Source organism: Callithrix jacchus, chromosome 7, assembly GCF_049354715.1.
Source record: "Callithrix jacchus isolate 240 chromosome 7, calJac240_pri, whole genome shotgun sequence".
Classification (NCBI taxonomy): domain Eukaryota; kingdom Metazoa; phylum Chordata; class Mammalia; order Primates; family Cebidae; genus Callithrix; species Callithrix jacchus.
The window spans coordinates 122,161,166-122,188,511 of NC_133508.1; the positions used below are offsets into that span (position 1 = coordinate 122,161,166).

The 27,346-nt window shown below is 40.2% G+C and overlaps 1 protein-coding gene across 2 annotated transcripts in view; it reads right to left on the reverse strand.

Annotated features, from left to right (window-relative positions):
- MCOLN2 (mucolipin TRP cation channel 2) overlaps window positions 1–27,346 on the reverse strand; it is a 72,470-nt gene that overhangs the window by 14,761 nt on the left and 30,363 nt on the right. For both annotated transcript variants that reach the window (XM_035252027.3, XM_002751019.7), the window contains exons 3-8: window positions 22,294–22,467; window positions 20,195–20,348; window positions 12,822–12,906; window positions 12,623–12,719; window positions 7,500–7,599; window positions 510–622 (exon numbers count right to left, since the gene is read on the reverse strand). In XM_035252027.3, the coding sequence (XP_035107918.1) occupies window positions 510–622; window positions 7,500–7,599; window positions 12,623–12,719; window positions 12,822–12,906; window positions 20,195–20,348; window positions 22,294–22,467 (723 nt within the window). The remainder of the gene's footprint in view (window positions 1–509; window positions 623–7,499; window positions 7,600–12,622; window positions 12,720–12,821; window positions 12,907–20,194; window positions 20,349–22,293; window positions 22,468–27,346) is intronic.

Genomic DNA, 27,346 nt, shown 5'->3' on the forward strand with positions numbered 1-27,346 from the left:
GAAGTATACATTCCTAAGAGCCCTGAGGGTAAAAAGGCAAAATGAAACTCAGAGGAGAATTTTAAAACTATTTTAAACACAGAATAAAGTATTTTATGCTTCATTATAATCAATTTACCATGCCTCCCTGTCAAAATGAACTCTGGTTTGAAGACAAAAGATGAAACCCACACATGCTATTACTCTGTTCTTCAGATCACTCCTGAATTGAAGAGGACCTCGTTATTCTGGAAACATTCAAAAGCCTGAGAGTTCACCACTGTGCGTCTGTACTTACAGCTCAGTTTTAAACAGGATAATTATCTGATCCCACCTGACACACTCAGAGCCTTTACTCACTTCCTGCACCTCAGGCTGATGAATGCCTCATAGGGGCAACTACTCAGAGGAATCTAATTTAGTGAAAGGGCTCCAAAAGAGGCAGGTGGCACAGCATCGGTGGTCCACTGCTTGGCCAAACTGAGGGCGTGAGCCAAGAGAGCAGGAAGAGAAGGTGAACACAGTCTTACCTTCCGTAACCTTAGAGCAAGAACAATGGATCTTGTACACAGAATAAGAGATGCCAAGCAAATCACAATGACAAATGCATCAAACGCCAGGACATACTGAGCATTTTTCTGAGCTGAGGAATAAAAACAGAATTCAAATGTTAAACACACTTTACCGGAAATAATTGCCAAGCAAAATGGCAGTGTGAAAAGAAGTTCAAAAGATAAATGTTTTGCCTACTGTTAAAACAAAATGGTAAATGTCAGAAACAAATCACACTGCATTCATTCAGATGTACATATATAAGGCAAAACATTCCCTGATATAAAGCTCTACATTTTAAAACACATGAACTGCTAATAAAATTATATATAAACATTTACCATAGAATAGAATTCAACAGAAAGTGAGCCATTTGGGCTCCATTTTTTTAAAAAAAGGCAAAACTCCTGACAAACTCTGAATTCTTTCACATAAAAGCAGAGACATCAAGTTCACCATTAATAAGAGAACAAACAAATTAAAATACCACCACTCAGAATTCCCACTTCTGCTTCTCAACCTCACTGTGCACTTTCCCAGGATAGAGGCAATTCTACAAGCCTTCTCTGTACATGGAAAAAAATTGCTTCTTGGAATGGAAGCAAGGAGGGGAGTGGTAATCAGATTTTGGGTTTGGAGCACACAGCAGCAAGGGAAATGTACGGGAGGGAGATGAAACTAACCTTCGTTTCTCTCAGACTTCACGATAGTGTCTCAGATCCCAACCCGGCTCTCTCCTGCCTGGCCCCCACCTTCTCCACCCTGCAGCCACACTGGTCTTCCTTCTTTCCTGCTCTTGCCTCGGGGACTTTGCACATGCTGGTCCATCTGCCTGGAACAGCACTTCTCCCACACACACAGTTCAGATTATTTATTTTCAGCCTCGAGTTCCAAATGAAAACTGTACCATCTCAGAACAGACTTCCTTAAATTCTCATCTCTCTTAGCCCCCTCCTATATGCTTTCGTGGTTCTCGGTTACTACACACACCCAGAGCTTCTTTACTTTCCTCTGCACAACAGACACTGACCTGGTAATCACAACTGCAAAGGCAGCACAGCACACGCACAGAGACAGTGTAGAATGAGAAAGAGCATGGTCTCTGGAGCCCAACAGCCTGGTTCTGAATCTCAGCTCTTCACTCAGAAGCTGTAGAGCCTTGAGGAAGTTGCTTAACCCCTGTGCCACAGTTTCCTCCTCTGAAAAGTGGGTAGAATTAAAAAATACCTACATCATAGGGCTATTGTGAAAATTATGCGAGTTCATATGAAAAGAGCCCTTAAAACAGCCTCAGGGAAATAACAAGAGCAGACATTTACAGTGGTTACTATTTTATCATTTGGTGTCCATCTTCCACACCAAGTGATTGGCTTTGTAAAGCAGGGTCCATAAGTAGTTGCTATGGTTTGAGTTATTTGTGTCCTCCTAAATGCATATTGAAATTTAATCTCCAATGTGACAGTATTGAGAGGGAGGGCCTTTAAGAGGTGACTGGGTTATGAGGTCTCTGCCCTCATAAATGGATTAATCCACCCATCGATTAATGAGTTATCAAGAGAATGGCTGGAGGAGGAAGAAGAGGAGGAAGAGACACTTGAACTAGTATGCTCACCGCCACCCCCCCACCCACCTACCATGTGATGCCCTGCACTGCCTTGGGACTTCACAGAGAGTCCCAAACAGGAAGAAGGTCCTCACCAGAAGTGGTCCTCCGACCTTGGACTTCCTAGGTTCCAGAATTGAAAGAAATGCATTTCTTTTCTTTATAAATTAGTCCATTTCGGGCATTCTATTATAAGTAACAGAAAGCAGACTAAGACAGTAGTGTTGAACAAAATACTGAACCTGTGCTTAGCATAATGCTTCAGCATACTTACAAGTAAATGAAGAGATCGAGCAGCACAAAAGACCACTGAATAATCTAAGTTAGAACTTACGATGGTCTGAGCTATGTTGGGGCAGAGCAAAAGGAGAAGGCACAGAATCGCAAGAGATGGAGAGAGTCACAGCCTGGTCTCTGACTGGACCTGGGGAATAAGGAAGAACAAGGATTCCTGGTTTCCTGTCTTTGGTAAACCGAGTTCACTCTGGATATTCAAGACAAGAGAGGACTATTCATATGCCCTAAGTGCATACAGAAAAAAAAAAGAGGACTGTTTGGTGGCAGTTAAAGCCATGGATGTGATGTCCTCTCAGAGACACCACTGGGAAGGACAGGAGTAGGGGGTGGGGAGCGATGCTTGAGAATTAGAAAAGAAGATGAGCTTAGGAATGAGATGGAGCAGAAAGGCCAGAGAAGCAAACAGAACCAGGGACAGGTGACCTTCAGAAGAGAGGCTGCAGCTGGAGTCCTCACAGCAACACCTCTGCAGAGACAGTGCTGAAGAGACATGGCTTGGATTTAAAAATGCAAAGAGGTGAGTGACACTGGCAGGAGTGTCTGAGGGCAAAGCAGCTGCTACAATGGGTGGTGAGCAGAGACAGCCAGCTGGTAAATGCAACTCTCTGAGCAAATGATTTCAGCTTTCTAAGCTTCAGATGTCCCAGCTACAAAATGGGGAGGGCAAGTGTACCCGTTTCTGGGGCTGTCGGGAGAACCAGGTGGAACGGTCCATGTGAAGCGTGTGTTAGAACAGTGCCCGGTTATTTATATTTACCTTTAGCCATTTTATACTCAAGAGAGTTATCTTGACGTATCATCTAATGGGTGGCTAAGAAAACAACTTAGCTCTATCATAATGCAAGATTTTTTCTTTTTTCTTGGATCCATGGAATGGGGCAGAGGATACAGAGGCAGCTCTTGAAAACATAAAAACTGAAAATCTTATGAAACGCAAGGACAGCATCTAGTAGCTTCCTTTCTGACATATAACTAGAACACAAATCTCTAAGACAGCTTGTATTGGACCTTGTTTACAGATGGGAAAACAAACCGGCTTAGAAACAGAAACCAGCCCTCCTAACAGAAACCAGTATAGGAGTCTGCTTTTCTTTGAATTCCTGAGAAGACTAGTTTGGTATGCTAAAAAATATGTATTTCATGAACATCTCAATTGCTTTCTTGCTCTGTTGAAACCAAGTTACCCCACAGGAACATTTCCAAACTTGGGTTTATTATACACTAGTCCAGAAAGATGCCCCTGCCAACATTTTTAGGGGAGTCCCAAAGACCACTAAGCCCCTCTAAGGCCCTTAAAAATCCTACATACCACCACCACTAGCCTGTGGACTCTAGTCTAGGGCTTCCCAAACTTACTAAAACCCTTTCCTTGTAATACCATCTATATTACCCATCAATGAGGAATCCCGCCAAAGAGGAATCCTGCTAATTCCTCCCCAGGTCCTTATCTCCAAACTGCTATATTTATGAAACCAAGTCAAATAAAGACATGGTACCTTTGGAGAGGGGACTTGGGAGTCACAAAAGGAAGCATGAGGTTTGTATGTGAAAAATGGACATTCAAGCCAGGTGCGGTGGCTCACACCTGTAATCCCAGCACTTCGGGAGGCCAAGGTGGGCAGATTATGAGGTCAGGAGTTTAAGACCAGCCTGGCCAACATAGTAAAAGCCCCTCTATACTAAAAAAAAAAAAAAAATTAGCCAGGCATAGTGACGGGTGCCTGTAATCCAGCTACTCGGGAGGCTGAGGCAGGAGAATCACTTGAACCCAGGAGGCTGAGGTTACAGTGAGCCGAGATTGTGACATTGCACTCTAGCCTGGGCGACAGAGCAAGACTCCGTCAGGAAGGAAGGAAGGGAGGAAGGGAGGGAGGGAAAAAGGGAGAGAGGGAAAGAGAGGAAGAAAGAGAGAGAGAAATAGAGAAAGAAAGAGAAAGAAAAAGAAAGAATGAAAGCAAGAAAGAAAATGGACGTTCACCAGCATACTTTGCTTCAATACAGGTAAAGACAAAACTGCGAGAAAGGAACCTGGGGGTAAGCATGTGAGTGTGAATGAGTCTCTGAACTTTTAGAAATAGTGTAAGGGTCCCACTTGCCCTTGCCCTTGTCCACGTCCCCCGAAGACAAGGCAATCTCAATCCACCAGACAGCTTCACATAGGGGAAAAAGTCCATTTCCTAAAATGCTTTCTAAACATCAGTTTTTTAAGGCTTTCACATCACATCATTTTTATTTTAGATTCACATTCTCCTAGTGATAGAACCTGGTTTCTTTTTTTTTTTTTTAATGATTGCATTTTAGGTTTTGGGGTACATGCGCAGAACATGCAAGACATTTGCATAGGTACACACATGGCAGTTTGTTTTGCTGCCTTCCTCCCCTTCACCCGCATTTGGCATCTCTCCCCAGGCTATCCCTCCCCAGCCCCCACCCACCCACCCCGCTGTCCCTCCCCTCTTCCCCCCAATAGACCTGGTTTCTTAAGACACACCTCTGGGAGAACAAGTAAATCTCAGTGGTCTAGGAGGCTTGTGTTTCTCCTTATTGGCCACAAGAGGGGGCTAGAGATACTCTCTACTAAGCACAAGCAGGCGGAAGGAAACACCACTGTTCTGGAAATGCATTTGACTGACTGACTAGCTTGAAAATTCCCATCATGTTGACCTTTACAATGATATTCCAAATCACATATTTGACAAAGGTTAGTTTCTTGTTTTTGGGTTGTTTGTTTGTTTGTTTTGTTTTGTTTTGTTTTGAGACGGAGTTTCGCTCTTGTTACCCAGGCTGGAGTGCAATGGCGCTATCTTGGCTCACCACAACCTCCGCCTGCTGGGTTCAGGCAATTCTTCTGCCTCAGCCTCCTAGGTAGCTGGGATTACTGGCACGCACCACCATGCCCAGCTAACTTTTTGTATTTTTAGTAGAGACGGGGTTTCACCATGTTGACCAGGATGGTCTCGATCTCTTGACCTTGTGATCCACCCGCCTCGGCCTCCCAAAGTGCTGGGATTACAGGCTTGAGCCACCGCGCCCGGCCGGTTAGTTTCTTTTAACAGAAAATTGTAGCCTATACTTGAACTTGGAAAATATGCCCCTGATCTTTGTGTGTCTGCAAGAAAGTGGTGTATGCTGGGAAGTGGTATCCACTTTTTAACAGAAACCAAAACTGTAACGGAGGCTTAAGTCAGTCGTTGAAATTATTGAAATCAAAACTTCAAAATCATCAGGACATATTATACAACTGAAAAGCAGCAGACCACAAATCAAATACAGTTTACGACAAATCTAAAACAGGAGCCACAGTTATTTTACATTTAATTTCATTCTGATAATCTGGTCAAAAGGAAAGGAAAGTCATTTAAACAAAATTTGCAAAGTAAAAAATACCGAGCATCCATCATTAACATCAGCCCAATCGTTTACTGAGCAAACAGAACAGCTTCCATAGGTAGCCCATTGTATCTTATTTATTTTACTTATTTTTTTATTTATTTATTTTGAGATGGAATTTCACTTTTGTTGCCCAGGCTGGAGTACGATGCATGATTTTGGCTCACTGCAACCTTAGCCTCCAGGGTTCAAATGATTTTCCTGCCTCAGCCTCCCAAGTAGCTGAGATTACAGGCACCTGCTACCATGTCCTGCTAATTTTTTGTATTTTTTAGTAGAGATGGGGTTTCACCATGTTGGCCAGGCTGGTCTCAAACTCGTGATCTCATGTGATCCACCCGCCTCGGCCTCCCAAAGTGCTGGGATTACAGGAGTGAGCCACTGTGACTGGCCTATTTTACTTATTTTTGAGAGAAAGTCTCACTCTGTCCCCCAGGCTTAAGGGTAGTGGTGTGATCTTGGTTCACTGCAGTCTCCACCTACCAGGTTCAAGCAGTTCTGCCTCAGCATCCCAAGTAGCTGGGATTACAGGTGTGTGCCACCGTGCCTGGCTAAGTTTTGTATTTTTAGTAGAGATTGGGTTTTATCATGTTGACCAGGCTGATCTTGAACTCCTGACCTCAAGTGATCCACCTTCCCCAGCCTTCCCAGAGTTCCGGGGTTATAGGCATAAGCCACCACGCTCAGTGGTAGCTCATTTTAAACCTGTAGATTAAGAGATGTATTCCGCGTAATGACTGAGTAAATGAGCCACCATTGCAGTGGCTGCTCTCTGGGCTCTGGTGGCCCTGATCCTTCCTCACTGTCCAAGGCTCAGATCAAAGCATACCTTCTCCAAGAATCATTTCTAGATTTTATTTCTCACTCTGCTCCACTCAAACTTTTGCTTTCTTTCTCCTCATACTTTTTGTATATATACCACTTATTTATCTCCATAACACAACACAGATTTCATAAGCATGTCTGTCTCCCTCACGAAGGCATTTTCTTCCTTTTCCCATAATGCTTAGCAATTAATATATGCCAACTCTTGTCTTCAGTGCTTGGCTTTATACATTAATTCATTTAATATTCAATAATATCCTTGGAGGTAAGTTTAGGCAAAGTATACCCTATCCAGAATGGTCTGGGACCACAAGTATTTCAGATTTTTTTTTATTTTAGAATATGTGCATTATACGTACTGGCTGAGCATCCCAAATCCAAAAATTCAAAATCCAAAATGCTACAATAAGCATTTCCTTTGAGCATCAGTCATGTCAGTGCTCAAATGTTTCAAATTTTAGAGCATTTTGATTTCAGGTATTTCTGATTTGGTATGTTCAAACTGCACTATTATTACTCTCATTTTACACAGAAAGATACTGAGACAGACAGGTTAAGTAATTTGTCCAAGAAAACAGGCAGAGAAAACAGAACTGGAACCGAAACCCAGGTATTCTGGCTTCAGAGCTAAGTTCCTAACCACTGAGTCATGCTACCTCTTCTAAGAGGTATAGAATAAACATTTGCTGAATTAAACAAAAATACAAAGCTTTAAGATATTCTTTACAGAATCTAATGCTCAAGATGCAGTTTTCTTCCTATTACCACGCAAACAAACTAAATACCCTAGCCCCCCAAATAAAGTGTTAAAAGTCATCTATAATCCCCATGGGCAAGTAAATAGCATACTTACTAGATCCAAATACGTTCAAGTCTTTACATTCTTCAATTCTGGCATCACTGTCAAAATAGATTTTGATTTTGCCACTGTGAGCTTTATTGTCAAAGATAATCTGGAGACACAAATGTATAGAGAGGTTACAACACAGAAGAAAGTGTAACATGTTAGATCAACTCTGCTTTGAAAAAAAAAATCAACAGCATCCAGTGTGCTGATCCAAAGAGAATTACACAGGCCAGCAAAACGGTTGACAAGAGTCACCTGACACTCATTTCCTGCACCCCCTGCCACACACACACACAAAGGGACCAAAATAATAAACAACTATGTTTTGACTGAAATCACTGAAGTACACTGGAGAGCACCAGGATAGCAGCAAAATCCCGTGGAGCATGGAAGCCTAGGGCAGCAACATAGAAAGGGAAGCAAGGCACCCTGCTTCTGCCACAGTCTCCCCAGCCAGGATCAGCTTAGAGCCAGGTGGGATCTCTTCGGATAGGAAAATGTTAGGCTAGAGACTCCTGCTGGTCCTCATTACTGCCACAGAATGCCAGCAGTCCTTGCTACAGGGGAGCCCTCCAGTCCTCACAGGCTGTGAATCCTATTTGGAGAGGTGCTGGGAGTTCATGCAGCCATGCTGCCCCAGAGTGGAAGCCCACATTGTGCACTCCTCACCTCTGTGACCTAAGCTGCTATGGCATGACACCATTTTGAAACCATATCACTAAACAGATCTGCCCTGTTCTGCCCTGGGGCCAGTACTTATTGTCTCTCTCCATCCCTGAAGTCCTGCCATTATTCTACCATGTTCACACGGGTGCCTGCAGCACCATGATCCTGGCTGCCCAGAGCCTAGACCTAATGGAACATCTGAGACCCTGACATCTGAATCCATCCAGAACCCCTTCCTGCTCCTGACCTTGGGAACAGGCAGAACTACACAGCAGGAAGTTGACAAATAGCTGACTGGTGTGCTGTGTTTGTGCACACTTGTGCCACAGAGTTGGCTGCCTCTCCATACCCCCACAGGCCTGACAGCCAGTTCAGCAGCAACCTCACATCTCTAAAGAGCCAGAGTCACAGCCTATTGGCCCACTGCAACCATGCACACCTGGCCTGACAGCCAGCAATTGCCCCCACCCAGTTGAAGAGTCTGCCACACAACCTGCTGCTTATCATGTATGCACATGTACAGCCTGACAGTCTGGCATCCCTGTCTTCAGCAAAACTATGCCATTTCTGTTAAAAACTCTCTCAGCCTAGGCCAAGGCCACTGAGCCAATCACAGACATCACTGACAAGGATTACAACTGAACAAACTGCATGGACACCACACTGCTGAGTCTGCCCAGAACCAAAGCCAATGCACTATACCCAACCAGCACCCTAGGGCCCATCTGCAGGAAAAAGTCTTTTCCTATGAGAACTATTTCATAAAATTGGAAAGAACAACTATTTCACTAGATGCATAGATAACAATGTAGGGATACAAGAAACACAAAAAGGCAAGAAAACACAACACCCAAAGGAATACAATAATTCTCAAATAGCAGGCCCTAAAAAAAAAGGATATTCATTAAATGCCTGAAAAGAAATTCAAAATAATAATCTTAAGAAAGCTCAGTGAGATATAATAGAATACAGAAAAACAATTCAATAAAACCAGAAAAATAATTTATGATTTGATCAAGAAATTCAGCAGAGATACATAGCATAAAAAAGAACCAAACAAAAACCTTGGAGCTGAAGAACTCAATGAGTGAAATAAAAAATTATAACTGAGAGTTTCAACAATAGACTACATCAAACAAAGAAAAAAGCATTTTTGACTGGGTGCAGTGGCCATACCTGTAATCCCAGCACTTTGGAAGGCCAAGGTGGGCGGATCATTTGAGGTCAGGAGTTCGAGACCAGCCTGGCTAACATGGTGAAACCCCCATCTCTAATAGAAGATATAAAATTAGCTGGGTACAGTGGCAGGGTCCTGTAATCCCAGCTACTGGGGAGGCTGAGGCATGATAATCACTTGAATCCAGGAGGCAGAGGTTGCAGTGAGCTGAGATCACACTACTGCATGCTAGCCTGGGCAATAGATTGAGACTCTGTCTCAGGGGAAAAAAAATCTGAGCTTGAAGACAGGTCTTTTGAAATAACCCAGCTGAAAACTTCTCAAGTCTTGGGAGAGATATAAACATCCTGATCCAGGAGCTCAAAGATCCCCAGTTAGATTCACCCCAAAAAGATTCTTTCTGAGTCCCATTATAATCAAACTGTTAAAAATCAAAGACAGAGACAATTCTAAAAGGTGCAAGAGAAAAACATCAAGTCATAAATAATGGAATCGCCATTAGACTATCAGCACATTTCTCAGCAGAAACCTGGCAGGCCAGCAGAGAATGAGATGATATATTCAAAGGATTTAAAGGAAAAAAAAAAAAGACAAAAACTCTCAGTCAAGAATACTATATCCAGAAACGCTATCCTTCTGAAATGAAGAAGAAATAAAGACTTTCCCAAACAAGCAAAAGCTGAGGAAATTTTCACCAGTTGACTAGCCTTTTGAGAAATGCTTGAGGGAGCACTAAAACTGGAAACAAAAGAACAATAAGTAGAATCATAAAAACATGTGAAAACATAAAACTCAACAGTAGAGTATTATAAACTCAATTTATAATCAAATTCAGAATACCCCAGTATTGTAATGGTGCCATATAAATCTCTCGGTCCTCTAGTATGAAGGTCTTAAGTCACAATTGTAAAAAACAAACACAACTACAATTAGAGGCTAAGGAACATAAAGACATAAAATAAGGCAACAAAGAGAATTATACCACTGAAAATGTTCACATCACAGGATCCTCACAACTTTCTGTTATTAATTAACAAATGTGATTGAAAGGGCTAATATGTGAAGTTTTACTAAATACAGGATTTCATATATCTAGTTCAGAGAAATCCTAGAACAAAACAACCAGTCCCAGGAATAAAAACCCAAATTCACCAATCTTTGAAAGAACACAATGATCTCATTTATTATTCTGAATTGAATTTAAAAGCATTTCCTTCAATTTAGTTATTTGGTTATGAAATTCTAGTTTTTGTTAGACTAGAATTTATTTTTCTATCTGTTTCCAGAGCTACATATAATGCTTTCAGAAAGAACAGAGATTGCTCCAAGCCTGCAGGCTAAACTTAAGATGTCCATATGCACTCAATCTTCTACCTTATGAAATTTAAATCAATCATTTAAATCAACTGCAAATAAAATATATTTACAGTTTACCAGTGATATATGCCAAATATTTATTAGCATGAACACATTAAGAAAACCCAAAAGTTCACTGGCAGAGTTGGAAAGCCGGATATATAGGTGATCAAATCTACATGCACTTGCTGGTCTCTGAACACAAGCCAAGTTTGCCCAAGAAGATCACACAATCAAACCAGAAATTTGAGAGTTAAACCATACCATCCTCATTTCTATATCTGTAAGTTATGACTAAACCTCCACTAGCAATGGCACTCAAGGTCTCTGTTTTCTCAAGGAAAGCCCCTAAAATGCTTTTCTCAAAGCAGACAGAAGTCCAAATAACAAAATAAAAATGAAAAGCCAGTATTTTAAAACCCACACTTCTGACCATATCATGACAAAGTCGTCAATGACTTCATCCTTGCAGACCAAGCTCCATGCTTCTCTCCTGCCTTTCTTCTCATGCCTGCAGAGGCTCTCAGTTCGCCTCTGGCCAACCCACTCCGGAGAGCTTGCAGCTAGAGACATTCTTCCTTAACATATATCACAATCTGTAGTTACTGTTATTTCATTTACTTGTTTTTCTTCTTCTGCCACTAGGCTGTAAGCTCTCCTGAGGGTACCTCTAGGGCATAGCAAAATGCCTGGTGCATAGTTAAGACTCATTAAGTATTTATTGATAGTTGAATGAAGCACTCTTCTGAATTGCTAAATGACAGTATATACAACTTTCAGCTAGGCATCCAGTTTAGCCCTTAATGAACAGGAAAGAAGAGAAAGAAAGTCTATGAAAATGAGAACAGTAATGAGTTCACTCCCCATAAAAGTGAACTGTTGGCTGGCCGGTGGCTCACACCTGTAATCCCAGCACTCTGGGAGGCCAAGGTGGGTGGATCACAAGGTCAAGAGATCAAAACCATCCTGGCAAACATGATGAAACCCCATCTCTACTAAAAATACAAAAATTAGCTAGGCGTGGTAGCATGCACCTATAGTCCCAGGTACTCGAGAGGCTGAGGCAGAAGCATTGCTTGAACCCAGGAGGTTGAGGTTGCAGGGAGTTGAGATCATGCCACTGCACTCCAGCCTGACGACAGAGTGAACTGTCTCTTCTACTATACATGCCCCCTCCCAAAATAAAAAGTGAAACAACTGCTCCTTTGCAAACTGGTCTTCATGTCAGTGGAGCAGTTTATGCCTCAAGGTTTGAAAACATTTGCTACAACATTTGCAAAGACCTTCCTCTAAAGCTTGGAAGAACACTATAGACATTTAAAACACCTTCCTACACATTTTAAAGAATGTATTAGGAGAGTAGAGAGTCAAAGCCAATTTTTTAAACTCTTCTTTTCAATGTAGAAATTTAGTTTTGAAAAGTTGAAAAGGGCTTGCTTCATCTTCAGAAGTAATGGTCTCTGGATCAACACTACCATAATGAGGCTGGACATGATAGCTCATGCCTGTTATTCCAGTATTTTGGGAAGCCAAGGAGGGCAGATCACTTGAGGCCAAGAGTTTGAGACTGACCTGGCCAACATGGCAAAACCCCATCTTGTCTTTACTATTAATAAACATACAAAAAAAATTAGCCAGACATGGTGGCACATGCCTGTAATACTACCTACTTGGGAGACTGAGGCATGAGAATCATTTGAATCTGCGAAGCAGAGATGGCAGTGAGCTGAAATTGTGCCACTGCACTCCTGCCTAAGTGATAGAGTGAGTCTATGTCTCAGAAAAAAGAAAAGTACCATGTTGTATCACTATATCTGTTTCAAACACGACTACATTTAACACACTGTAGGCTGGTATGTTTTATACTCTGCATCAGCAAAATGTGTAGGGAAAAATAAAAGGAAGTGGCCAGTAAAACTAAGATACTTGCCGTATTCTGGAAGACATAACAGTCTGGTAACTCACGGGAATGAATTGTTTGTAGGTCAATGCCTTTAAGATGAAAGGAGATTTCAACCTGTAAGAGCCTGAATAAAATACATTGAAAGGTATAAATTGTCATAATCTTACTATACTATTCTCCTTTTCCCATCCTCACCTCTGGGAATAACACTTTAAAATGTATTTACCGATAAAATTCCAGTATGAAAAATGATGAGTTCTTCCAGTCCGGAGGGTCCTTGGAGAGAGCCTGAAGGTCTAAGTGAACACAATCTAGGCAATGAAAGAACAAGAAATGGTTGTTTCAGGCAAGAATTAGGTGCTAAAACTAGTGGGCAAAAGTGTGACAAGAAGCAGGTTACTTAGGGAGTTTCAAAGTATCTCCCCAGAAAAAACTTACCAATTATTCAGGAAGAATGATAGTAACCCCACAGTGGAGAACCTGGTAGACACCACACTAACCAAGTGAACAAGGTTATATCACAGTAATGAGATAAACAGACATGTACCTCCTGATACAATGAACTGAGAATCACATGACATCACTTGGGTGGTATTCCTGCTAAAAAAAAAAGTATAACCTCAATCTAGTCACAAAGAAACAGAAAACCCAATGTGAGAGACATTCTACTCTTTAAATGTATCAAGAGGATAAAAGTTAAACAAATAAAAACCAAGAAATTTTAGACTGGAAAGACATGACAACTAAATGCCAGATGTTGTCCTGAGTAGGACCCTGGAGTTGGGCGCAGTTTTTATTTTATTTTACTATGAAGATCATTAGCAAAATTTTTGAAATGTGAATAGGGTTTGTAGATTATAGCATTGTCTCAATGTTAACTCATTGTTTTGAGCACTGTATAGTGGTTGCGTAGGGGAATATTCTTGTTTGGGGAAATATTCTTGTTTTGGCGAAATGCACACTGAAGTATTTAGAGGCAAAGGAACAGCATGTTTGCACCTCCAGGAGAAATATTTATGCATAGAAAGAATGATCAAACAAATGTGATAAAATGTTAGTATTGAGGAAATCTGGATGAAGCATATATAAGAAATCTTTGTGCTATTTTGTAACTTTTCTGGTAGTCTGGCACTTTTTCAGAGTAAAAAATAAAGAGAAAGAAAAGGAACACAGGTTGTATTCAAGAAAAAAACAAATTATGAGCTGTAAATGATAGAAGAATGATTCCAAGAACCTCACAGAAAAATTAGTCTCATTATTGTGTGAGCTAACACCCTTGTTTTACAGGGCATGAAACAAGGAGCTCTAAAGACAAGCACCTTCCAAGACCACAGAGACCTAGTGACACAACTGGTACGAAACCAGCACAGGTGGCCCTCACCCAGGCTGTTGCAGCCCCTTCCGTGCTGACTTTGAAATGGAAAAGGTGGGGCTTTGTGCAGTGCCTGGAACCTAGTATGTGTTCATGAATGTCAGCAAACTCATTGGTTGATTATTTAAAAGTGTTATTCTACAACTGCAACTCTTCATTTGTTTATATCCTTCCAACTAGAATATGAGGTCTCTGAGATTAAGAGCACAATATTGTCACACCTTGTTAAACATCCATGGCCTGGCATCTACCTGGCACTCAAAATATGTCCTGATACATGGGATACACTTATATTTAATGAAAATTAGATGTCCTGAGCCAAAAACAGGGCCCAGAGCTGAACACACAACTCAATAGACATATTTCTAAAAGATAGTTTGGAGAGTGTGTCTCCCTGTGTTTGGTAGACGAGTATTAGTGTCAGGGAACAACTCAATGTTGGCCTTCCTAACTAGACCTTAATTAGTACAGTGAGGGCAGCTGGTCAAAAGAAACTTTTTTATGGAAAAGACTAATGATAAAAATGGCAAAAACATATTGGGCACTGAACTCCAAACCAGACACTGTGCTGGACTTTATATGTTCTCTCAATTAATGCATCATCCCATTTAATCTTCGAAGAAACCATATGAGATAGGCACTATTACTTCCATTTCACAAATGCACAAACCAAGGCCCAGAGAGGCCAAGAAACTTTCTCAGTCACACAGCTAGCTATTAGCTATCCAAAAGTTAAATCTACTTGTGCTTGGTTCTAGAGCCTGAGTTCTGCCAGTGCACGGAGGAGGCTGACCTCTGAGCACATATTTCAGAAGAATATCAAAGACACAGGCTCTGTACCCAACTCATTCATTTATTCAGTAAATATTTGCTGAAAGCCAGGCAACTGTGCTAGGCACTGAATGTAAAGCAATGAACAAGTCAGACATGGTCACCATCTTCACGGAGCTCACATTCTAGTGGGGGAGATAACAGTAAGTAAAAATATATACAAGATAATTTCACAGTGTGAGAAGTACTGTGAAGATAAAATAAAGAAGAATAACAAGGAGGGTTATATGGTTTGGCTGTGTCCCCACCCAAACCTCACCTTGTAGTTCCCATAATCCCCACGTGTAAACATGTCATGGGAGGAACCCAGTAAGAGGTAATTGAATTATGGGGCTAGTTATCCCCATGCTGCTGTCCTTGTGATAATAGGTGAGTTCTCATGAGATCTGAAGGTTTTATAAGGGGCTCTTCCCACTTTGTTTGGCACTTCTCCTTCCTGCCACCAGAAGAAGGATGTGTTTGCTTCTCCTTCCACCATGATTGTAAGTTTCCTGAGACCTTCCCAGCCATGCAGAACTGTGAGTCAATTAAACTTCTTTTTTTTTTTTTTTTTGAGACAGAGTTTTGTTCTTGTTACCCAGGCTGGAGTGCAATGGCGCGATCTCGGCTCACCGCAACCTCCGCCTCCTGGGTTCAGGCAATTCTCCTGCCTCAGCCTCCTGAGTAGCGGGGATTACAGGCACGTGCCACCATGCCAAGCTAATTTTTTGTATTTTTAGTAGAGACAGGATTTCACCATGTTGAACAGGATGGTCTCAATCTCTTGATCTTGTGATCCACCCATCTTGGCCTCCCAAAGTGCTGGGATTACAGGCGTGAGCCACCGCGCCCAGCCAACTTCTTTCTTTTATAAATTACCCATTTTTGGGTATGTCTTTATTAGCAATGTGAGAGTAGACTAACACAGAGGGACAGTCCACCTTAGGAAAGACAGTTAGGGAGTGACTCTCAAGGTGCAAAAGATGTTTGAACTGAAACCTTTTTCCTAAAAGGAAAAAGAACTAGCTATGCATAGATCCAAATAGGAAAAAAATCAAGCACTAAGCCCTCCAAGCAAGAAAGAGCCTGGCTTGCTCAACAAACAGAAACGATGCTACAACAGAGAAATGAAGCTGGAGAGGCAGGCAAGTGGCTAGTTTCTGTAAGGACTTGTGGATTTTATTCTAAATGGGATGGGAAGCCACTAATGATTTTTAAGCCAGGAAGAGATATGACCTGATTTACCACTGCAGTTTCTGCAGGGCAGGGCAGGGGCTGGTAGAGGCAAGACCAGAAGCAGGGATATCACCTAAGCAGGTAGTGGCTTGGATGACAGTGGTGGCAGTGAAAATGGAGAAACTGGCAACTTCAAGTGCACAGCTTCAATAACTGGGAATATTACAGTACGATATGAAAATGTTGATATCATTTTTCAAAATTGGAAAGTCTAAGAAACAGGTTGGGCCATGGGGTAGGTAGGGAGATGGCGGAGGTTTAAAACGTTCTGTTTTAGACACAGTGGTTTTGAAATTCCTATTTGGCAACACAGTGGAGTTGTCAGGTAGTCAGTTGGATACATGAGGAGCGTGGAGTTCAGGGAAGTTTGGATTAGGGATGCAAATTTGGGTATATGTTTCTAGAGAAAAGGCAGGACTCCTCCAAAACTGAAAGGAGTGGTCCCACTGCTCTGGTGAGGGTTTTAACTGTGGCCTCACCTCTGTGCTCCTTTGTAACACAAGGGTAAAAAGAAGTGGAAGGAAGTTATGTAAGGAGCTTTGAAGACATGGTGGTAAGAAGATGAGAGTGTTCTGATCTGGCACATTTCTCCAGTAAGCATCAGCTACTGGAATGCTGTGCACAGGGATGGAAGAGGCTGGGGACTAATGGTGATTGAGTGGATCCAGGTAAGAAGGGAGGAGAGGCAAGCATTCTGCCAGCTTTCGTAATGTGGTATTAATGTACAAAGGTTGCTTAGCTGGATCCAGAAGGCACTGAAGGCAGGAGGTGGTGATGAACAGTGGAGAATGGGATGAAGTCAGTAAAAAAAAGACATCTATGTGAAGTCAAAGATCTTTAGTTGGAGAGCACTGAACCAGTGCTTCAAACATTTAATGTGTGTGAACCACTTGGGGAACCTGCTGCTAAGAAGCACTTTCGGATTCAGTGGCTCTAGGGTGGGCCCTGAGATTCTGCATTTCTCATAAGCTCCCAGCTGATGCCCATATGGCTGGTCTTTCAGTAGCAAAGAGCTATTGTCAACAAATCATTACATGACCTAGTTGCTTACCTTGACTAAGCATCAGTTTCCTCACTTGTAAAGGCCAAACTGATGATATTTAAAGTCCTCCTACCTCTAACATTCTTATTCTAAGATGAAGGTAAAAAAAAAAAAGTAAAACTGATCTGAGTAAACAACTACATTCTGAAAGAAGAAACATGCTCAAGAGCTCTATGCCACGCACTGTCCTAGGCCTTTTTCTCCTGTATTTCATTGATTCTGAGATGTAACATTTCTCACTTAAAACATCTCTAAAGCAGATGAGTCTTTAAAAAAACTGGCACCTTAGATTCACAGAAATTGGACAGAATTTTGTTAGTTAATTTTATACTATTTGTAAAATTTGCTTTATAAAAGTCTGTTTGGTTGTTCAAATTTTATACTATTTTGTAATTATAGGGTTATACTTTGCTTAAATACTCATTCAGAACTCTCTGAAGTCTGGCTGACCTTTCACTTACAGTCATTGCTACTGAGGCCATCAAGCACCTGATGGCAACAAAACTGAGTTTTGAGGGTTTTTTTCAAGATAGCAAAAGCCCTAAGTAAAACATCACACTTGAAGCAGAATAAACTGGTATCTACAGTAACAGCCTCATAATTCAAATGAATATGAATCTCATAGAATATTCCAGTCAAAGAAATAATCCTTTTCGGGGGGGGTAATTACTGCTGTTCTTGAAACAGCAGGAAAAATGATGAAATGGTCATAATATCTCATGCTAAGAACATGTGGAAAAGAAGAATATAAGACATTCAAAAATTGTATTACAGAAAATGAAACACTATATTAAAATGTTAGTTACCCAAATGTTGTAAAACAAATAAACAAACATTTTTTAATATTTTAACGAGATTCATAACAGTCCTCCCAATGAGGCTGACCTGGAAAGCTGTAGTTCTAGAGGCAGAACCAGGAGGGATATACCCATTAGCATAAGTTAAGGGAAACACTAATTTGATCTACACAATCAGTTGTGCAGTTAAATATAAGCCCACCAGGAAAGCTGGGCATATAGGCAGATATCTACATTTAAAACACTGAGGGATGATTCCCTTAATAGTAAAGATAGTGCAAAATTCATGAGTAGTTAACCTGGAACAGCTTCTGCTAATTCACCTACATCAACTAGAGTGCCAAATGAATGATGTCAAACTATTATATCTGCAGGCTTCCTTCAGTGTATCCAAGGAAAGAGAGCCTAAAATCCAGTATCATATATTCGAAGAATCTTCATTATACCTTTTAGATATGTCTGAAGATTCTCTTTGACAAGTTACATTTAATAAATCAAAGCATACAATTAACATATTTAAGCAATCTCTCTTAAAGTCAAATTAGGCTGGTTGTCGTGGTTTAGGCCTGTAATTCCAGCACTTTGGAAGGCCAAAGGGGGTGGATCACAAGGTCAACAGATTGAGACCATCCTGGCCAATATAGTGAAACCCTGTCTCTAATTTTAAAATATATATATAAAAATTAGTTGGGTGTGGTTGTGCATGCCTGTAGTCCCAGCTACTTGGGAAGCTGAGGCAGGAGAATCGCTTTAGCCTGGGTGGCAGAGGTTGCAGTGAGCCAGGATCATGCCACTGCACTCCAACTTGGTGACAGAGTGAGACTCCATCTCAAAAATAATAATAACAATAAAGTCAAATAATAACCAACCTCTGTCCATTTAAACATATTCCATATTCTGAGATAAATGAAAAAGGCAAAGACTGTCCAATGGTCAGGAAATGATCCCGCTTTCCAGCATTATCAGTGCTATCTAGCTACTGAGATTGACTTTGGCCACATTTCTTTAATAAATTTTCTGAGAAAAATGAATTGAGAAAAACAATATATGAATCACTGCAAAACTTCTGTGTGGTACATCCAATTTGAGTCATCTATTTTTAAAAGGGCAAGGGACAGATGGCTTACTTGAAACAGAGGGTAACAGAACAAGTCCTCCTGTCACAGTTACTGACTGGAATCACCTACAGGGAGGAACATAGCTGACCACCCAGGTAAAAGATCAAAATAGGATTAGCCCCTGTAGGTGGACTACCAAATAGATCTCAGGTAAGCAGCAGCTTCCAGGGAGATAAGACAAGTGACAGGTGACATTTCAACGTTGCTGGCTACAGAACCAGGCAACTTTTCTCCGGATATTCTCTGAAAGCACCATGGGAGCCAGATACCACATGTGTCCTTGATGGTGCCTGCTCATGGGTTGCTTCTTTCAGAGTGAAGAGCACATGACACATTTACTCACCAAGAGATTCTGAGTGGGTAGCCTAGAGAAACAATTAAAACCTCTGTCTTATAGGGTACTCTCCTGTCGTGTCATTAAGGCACCTTAAGATCAGATTATAGGAAGTACAATCAAATGAACTCATCAATGTGAAGCATTAATTTTAATAAGACCATTTCAAATTTAAACTGCTGTTAGAACCCCTACTCCTGAACTTTTGGTACTTGAGGAGCCACAACTGATTAATTTGCAACCTCAGCAATAAAACTGAGTCCTCTGGACATGATGACTACACACCAGAGGTTTGTTGAGTGAATAAACAAAACAATAAAATAATAAAACAATATTTTTTAAAAAGTCTTAAGTCAAACACCTCACATTTACATGCGGTATGCTGTAAATTATTAGCAAAATAGCACAAAACAATTCTACTTGATTAGCCATTAACTTGTTGCCAAGTGATCTCCTAAGAGAGAGAAATCAGTTATTAATCACGATTCACCTTTGAAGAGCATTTCTGTATTTTACAAATAATAAAAACAAGTGTACAAAGCATCTTTATGTATATTATTTCATTTAACACATACAGACCACTTTTTCAAAAAGCCTAATCACTCCCTTATAGGGGAAAAAAAACTAAAAAACAGGACCTGTGCATTTACCCCAAACCAAGAATCTTGAGTTGCTCCAAAGAGATCCACAAACGCTGGCCCTGTCCCATCGCCACAACCCCACAGTTTCCCGAGCCAAAGCCCTCTGCAGGCCAATGTTAGAGTGCCAGCCCCTAACACGTTAGCTCTCATCAAAGCAAAGTTGTTCCATGTGGGTTGCTAGCACAGGAGGGCATTTTTGCTCTTACCAGAAGATGATAAAGGCACATCATGAAATTATCACTGCATTACCGAGCTCTATGTCGTTGTCAATATTCAGTGTCTCATTAGAAGGAAACATGCTCCCTTTCTTGTAACACTGCTTACAGACTTTTAAGCCGATTCTATTGTCTTCATTTTCTCCATAACCAAGGGTCCCCAGGGCAATGTCCTTTAGATGATAATACTAGTAAAAAATAGTCAAATAAAAACCACAAATGACCTTTTAAAACTTTGATCAGAGGTTATAGCATATAGAATGTACTTTTAGCTACTTTGTATTGTTTATATCACGGCCCTCAATAGAACTTCCCAATTTAAAATACGACAAAGAAATCTTCTCAGGTTGTTCAGCAAGACACTGACTCACAGAACTGGACGCTAAACACAGTGATGGATGGCTCCCACCTCACTAAACCAAAGCCAAGGTCCTGCCTTATCTCCGTGGTCCCATCTCCTACTCCAGTCCCTTGGCTCCACCCGACAAAGCTGCACTGGCCTCCAGGCAGTTCCTGGAGTTCCCACACATATTTCTGCCTCTGGTCCTGGCTGTTCCCTCTGCCTGGAGACGCATGTACACACCTGCTTGGTTTAATCACTCCTTCAGCTCTCAATTCTGCACCTCAATGAGGCCTTCCTTCCCCAAGCCAAGGAAAATTGCAAACATATATCAAAACATCACATGGTACCCCATAACTATAGAATGTGTATAATTATGCCCTGCCAATTTAAAATAAAATAAATGCAGCAAAAACAAATAAAGAAAATCACAAACATCCATCACCACATGCAGGCACTTCCCATCTCCTTCCCTGCTTTACTCCTTAGCAGTTATTACTTTCTAACATCTACTGAGAACATGAGCCATCCACACTCCACAGCTTACATCACTGACTAACATGAACAAACATTAGCTTACCTGAGCTTACATTAACATGGTTTTACCGTTGGCTATCTGCACTAATAGGACTTTAGTAGCCCTGTCTTCATTAATATGACTTTACTATTTCAGAAAACTTTTGCCCTGGACCATAAGAGTTCCTGTATTATCTCAGGAACATCCAAAAAACTCATTGAAACGGATATCAATTGGAAGATTTTGTCTGAAAACAACTCCAAGATTCTTTGAAACTGCCACCCCAATCTTCACCTTGCCATGTCCTCCAGTCCTAAGCTATTATATTATCATCCTTACTTAATTCTAATCAAGCTCCCCTCACATTGAAGAACTCTCTCCTCACCCAAAGCGATATGGCATCTGATCAAGATAGCATCTCCCTTACCACTCTAAGTAACAAGCTCAGCTTTGCTCATCAACATGTTTTTTGCATGGTGTTTTCAGGGAGCCAACCTTTGATACTACATATTTCACTCCTTTTTATCTAGTTCTTCCTTCTAGAATTAAGCTCTATAAAAGAAGGCATTTTGTCGTTTTATTTACTGCTACATCCTCAATGTCTGGAATAGTACCTGCCACATATTAGATGCTTGAATATTTACTGAATGAATGAAAAAGAACAGGAAAGGTTTCTCTTTCCTAAATTATTTCTTCAAGTCAACCAATCTGCTTTCTCACACCTGTCTAGATACAACTATTTTATATTCCATATTCTTAAGATTGAGCTAGGGTTACTAATGCTAAAACATCACAATTAAGACCATAGAATCCCTGACATATATATTTTTTTGGTAGCGATGGGATTCACAATGTTGCCCACACTGGTCTCAAACTCCCACACTCAAAGGATCAACCCACTTCAGCCTCCCAGAGTGCTGGGATTACAGGCATGAGCCACCACATCAAGGCCAGAATCTTTGATTTTTATATTAAGCTTTCATCAAGCCTTCTGAGATTAAAAATCTACTCTTGCTATTTGATCTGGGGTAATTCTCCAAAAGCAGTAGGTATTAAGTAATAAATTAAAAGGATAGATCTTTTTTAAAAAGTCAAAATAGGCAAATTCGTTTGTGCGAAAATATAGCTTCTGAAATAGCAAAGTACATTTTTTGGCAGACTATGCAAAACTTACATTAGAATATTTTAACATATGTTTAATTTTTGTTTGTTTGTTAAGACAAAGCCAAGTATCATACATTGTTAAAGTATAGATCATTCACAACAAAACACTTGCCTGATTAATAGCAAAGAAAATGCTCTCATAGACATCTTCTTGGGTATATACACTGCAGCTGTAGTCATCTTCATCTATACCAGAATATCCTTTCAAAAACAAGTGCTTAAAAGCAACAGTGTTATCTTCTTTGAAAGCAACCACCAGCTGGTTACTTAAACCAAAACGAACAAGCTAAGAAATAAAATAGAAATACATAAATTATACCATTTATCAGGGGAGGCAAATGTTGTCTCACTATCATCAACCATTACCTATAAACATCAGAAAATAATATCAATTTTTTTGGTTTATACTACTAGCACCAATGACAAAATACAAGTCCTAAAGATGAATAACCTCATCAAGTTACACCAGCAATTCAAAATAGCATAAAATTAGAAGAGATTACCACTCCCAATGACTAGTGACCTTACTGGCCTTTCATTAAAGAAAGAAAGAATCCCAATCAGCTAAGTCTAAATCCATTTTTCTCATACTTAGATTTCAAATTAATTGTTTTCAAAATTGATTACTTAGTAAAACACTAACTCAGTAGTATTTTTTAAAAATCACAACTATGCTTTATACATGGCTTTTAAAAGTGTTTTTTGGAAAGTAGCCTACATAAATACTTATTCTGGCTAGGAGGTAATAGTTGTCAAAGGAATTCAACTAACCCAGCTCTGCAAGAATTTTCACCAAATTCTATAGTATCAAAGCACATGAAAGAATAACAGAGCATGCTTTACCTATATAATGTCAAACCCATTCATTGTCACCAAGCATCTACCTAGTCCCAAAAAAATGTCCACTTATTCTCTCTTTCACTGTATTCTGGCAGAATTTAGGAACCCAAGAGCTCTCTTCACTGGAAGTGAAAGTTTTCTTCTTGGTACCCAATAAAGAGAGCAAATTAGTATCAAAAGTTTACGAAAAACCTAGGAAACTACAAACAGAGCTACACACATACCCCATCACGCATCCACTCTCACATGCACAAGCGTGCAGTCACACTCACACACATGAACTCTCATTGGCATCCTGTCTCTTTCACATACACACACAGGCAGTGATGGTAGTCAAATCTCTATAAGCCCCATCCCATTGCCTTATAAAACAATCAGACTAGAAAGTTTGCTCCAAGTCTTCACTCAACTAAGCCATCAAATTTTGGGACTGTTTTCTTCCTATGTGAAATTAGCAGGTATAACTAGATGACCCTGACAGTTCTGCTATTTGTTGTCATTCCATGGTTCAAGATGATACATCTGAACAATAACATACAAGATATCAATTCTGAACAATTCAGATAAAACTAAGGTTAATTTAGCTGGGTGTGGCAGCCTGTGGCTGTAGTCCCAGTTACTTGGGAGGCCAAGGTGGGAGGATCACCTAAGCCCAGGAGTTCAAGGCCAGTCTTGGCAATATAGCAAGACCTGTCTCTAAAAAAAAAAAAAAAAGTAAAATAGCTAATATTAATTTGCATATGCAAACAACATACAGGCATAAAATTTTTTTAGTGGTTTATATTTTTTAACTTTTATATGTTGTCTGACTTTCTTAAAAATACTAATCAATTAGGAAAAATAGCCACCATTTTCAGCAATTATTATGTGCCAGGTACTGTGCTAACTGCTCTACATTCAGTGTCTCATTTACCCCAAGTGGTTTGTGAAAATGTTACTATTGTTTTTCCATTTTGCATATGTGGAAACTGAGATTTAGCCTCATTAAATTGCCTGAGTCACCTAACCAGAATGAAAACCAAGTCTAATTCCAAAGTCATCTTTGTTATGCTATAAAAACAACTTTCTTCTGCTGAAAAAGTTCTTTGGGATGCTTCTTATAAAAAATTTAAGTGCTAGCTTTTCAGAATTAGGAAAGGCAACTATCACTTGAGAATGTACACAGATGCTACTGTTCAGCATTTGAATCTCACCATGTCACATTCCTCAAATGCCATGTCAAAGGACTGTGCAACTGCTAAAACCCAGCTATTCTAAGGACATCATCAGATAAGAAGTCCCACATCATCCAATTTGTGCTGAAAATTAAGCAACAGAAGGTTATAAGTTCTTCTAAGCATGTGATGTCTGCCAATGGTACCGTAGGAGAAACCAGAAAATGTCACGTTGCTCTTTGAAAGCTAAAATGTCAACCAGGGAAACAACACATACATGATTGTTTCAAAATTTTTTAAAACTACTGACACATATGAAAAAAACAGGTACACATACCACACATGAATGACGTTCTTCAATCAAAGTTTGCTGGGTGCTTACTCTAAGCCAAGCTGGGGTACAATGTGGGCAAGAACAACACTGCATGGTATTGAATAACAACTCTTATCTGCTGAGAACCAAGCATTGTGCTTAAAATTTCTAATTATTATTTTTCACTTAATTCTCAATGCCCTGTGAGGGAGCTATTACATGGGGCTCTGCAAGGACAGGAATGTTTTTCTTTTTCCCCTACCATCATATACTCAGGAAATGAAATAATGCTCTTCACAACGTCAAATACTGAATCAGTTAATGAATATAATCCCATTTTATACATATGTAATCTAAAGTCAAGTAATTTATCCAGGTTGGAATATCCAGAAAGCATTAGAGTAAGGATCTAGACCCAGATATTTCTGATTCTAGTCTGTTTGTTCTCTCAACCTCTTGGTCCCACAACCTTTTAAATTGAAATGCTGCCAATTTAACTCTAGAGGCAGGGATATTAGACCCATTCCTCCCACATTAATAGTGAAGCTAAAGAAATACAAAGAGAATGTGAATTAGGGAATGAACAAATTGACCATGAAAGTGGCATATAGTTTGCTGATATTTGAAGCCATAACTTTATTTAAACTCAAAGCTCACCAAAACTCAGCTTTGGGAATGAGAGAACTCCATTGTAATCTCTAATCGGAACCTCCCCTATCTGGCATCAGGAGCAAGAAGTTTCCTCCATTCTATTCACAGAACAAGCCAAGATCAAAATGTATGGCCCAGCACTGGTGAAGTTTGGGATTTTCAAATCATCTCCTAAGGAGACAAACCCTGTGGAGGAAAGTGCAAAATCCCTTTCTTGCTATGACAGAACCAAACACTCCCTGTAGAGCAAGAGTAAGGGATGATGGTATTGGCCAAATAACTGGGTTTTTTAAAGGAGTTGACAGCAAAATGCATCCTAGTTCCACTAATTAGACATTAGGATTTGCTGAAAGTATGATACAAGACAGAAAAATAATTACTTATAAGTGTAGTCTGGCAAAGGTTGTGAATGTAAGACCTCATTATGAAATCAATGTAGGATAAAATATTCTGTACCAGGTAAAAACAAGATACTGCTCTAATTATGTACAAAGTATATGGGAGGGAAAGAATAGAACTAGCAAAAGAATATAGGCACCTCCTTCAAGATTATAAATTACTTCAGAATGCAGAGTAGAAATTTTAAAAAAATTTTTTTCTCATCAACCCTCATACCCATCCCATTACACTTGAGGATGGATCACAAAAAGACAGAAAAATAAGAGAGAAAAGTGACATGTTATGGAAGGAAAGGTAATCAAAACATCTGCTCCAATTAGATATCACCCAAGTAGCAAAATTTGTTAGAATGATCCTATATGGAAACAAAAGTTTAATCCTTCCCAATTTTATTAGGGAAAACAGGGTATGTCCACATGAAAAGTAAACTATAGGTCCCAGAAATATTTTGTTATTAAAAGTAAAATTAGTAGGCAAGGGGCACAGTAGCTCATGCCTTTAATCCCAGCACTTTGGGAAGCCAAGGTAGGAGGATTGTTTGAAGCCAGGAGTTCAAGTCCAGTCCTGGCAACAAAGCAAGACACCATCTCTACAAATATAAAATCAAAAGCTAGGTGCAGTGGTATGTGCTATAGTCCCAACTACTTAAGAGGCCGAGATGGGAAGATCTCTTGAGCCCAGGAGTTCAAGGTTGCAGTAATGCTCACACTCGAGTTATGATGGTGCCACTGCACTCCAGCCTGGCTGACACAGCGAGACCTCCCATCTTGAAAATATAAGAAAAAATAAAATTAGCGATGTAGACAGGAAGATGTACCAAAGAAAACCATGTGCCAGATGGTCAGGCAAGACCCAGCAGGGGAGATGGAACTTCAAATAGTACCTGAAAGGTGAGGGAGAAAACGAATCACTCTGGTTGGAGGAACAAACAGGATGTGGACGAGAATCACTGGGTTGGCTTGTCTGGCTGGGATTTGGGTAAGAAACAGTAGATAAAAACTTGTTGGAAAGACAAGCTGAAAGAGACTGGAACTCTGAATTCCAGACTAGAGAGGTGAAATTTTCTTCTAGGAGAGTGACACAATAAAGGCTATTCTACAAAAACTTAAGCTGATATTAGTGTTGAATGTACATGGATAAGAAAGGTAGGCATAAGACAAAGCTAGAAGCAGCCTAACTAACTTATCTATATTCCTACACTGCAAACTCTAAAGACAGGACCTATATCTAGAATAGAAACAGTAAGAGAAGAGTACAGACTCCAGAGCCAGACTGCCCGGGCTCAAATCCTAGTTCTGTCACTTACTAATTAAAGGACTGTAAGCAAATTACTTAACTCCCTTTGCTCCAGTTTCTTCATCCATAAAAAGCGTATTATAATTGAACCTACCTCACAGGGTTGTAATGAGGATGAAATGAGTTGATGTACACAAAACATATATTGTGACTGGGACATGGCAAACACCAAGCTAACTATTAGCTGTTAACAGCACTGGTAATACAGTCAGCTATTCCCAACAGAATGCCCAGAATATGAGATGCTTTCCATTTTTTTTAATTAACTACAGAGTCTGTGCTAGAGAGAACATAGTGAATGTGGGAAAACATAAATAGATGCAGTTTTTGAGGAAGAATCGATAAGATGTAGACGGTATCAGGAAAAATAAGGCAAGTCAAAGATGATGATATGGTTTAAATTTGTGTCTCTGTCCAAATCTCAAGTAAAACTATAATCCCCAATGTTGGAGGAGGTAACTAGATCATGGGAGTAGACATCCCCCTTGCTGTTCTCATGATAGTGAGCGAGT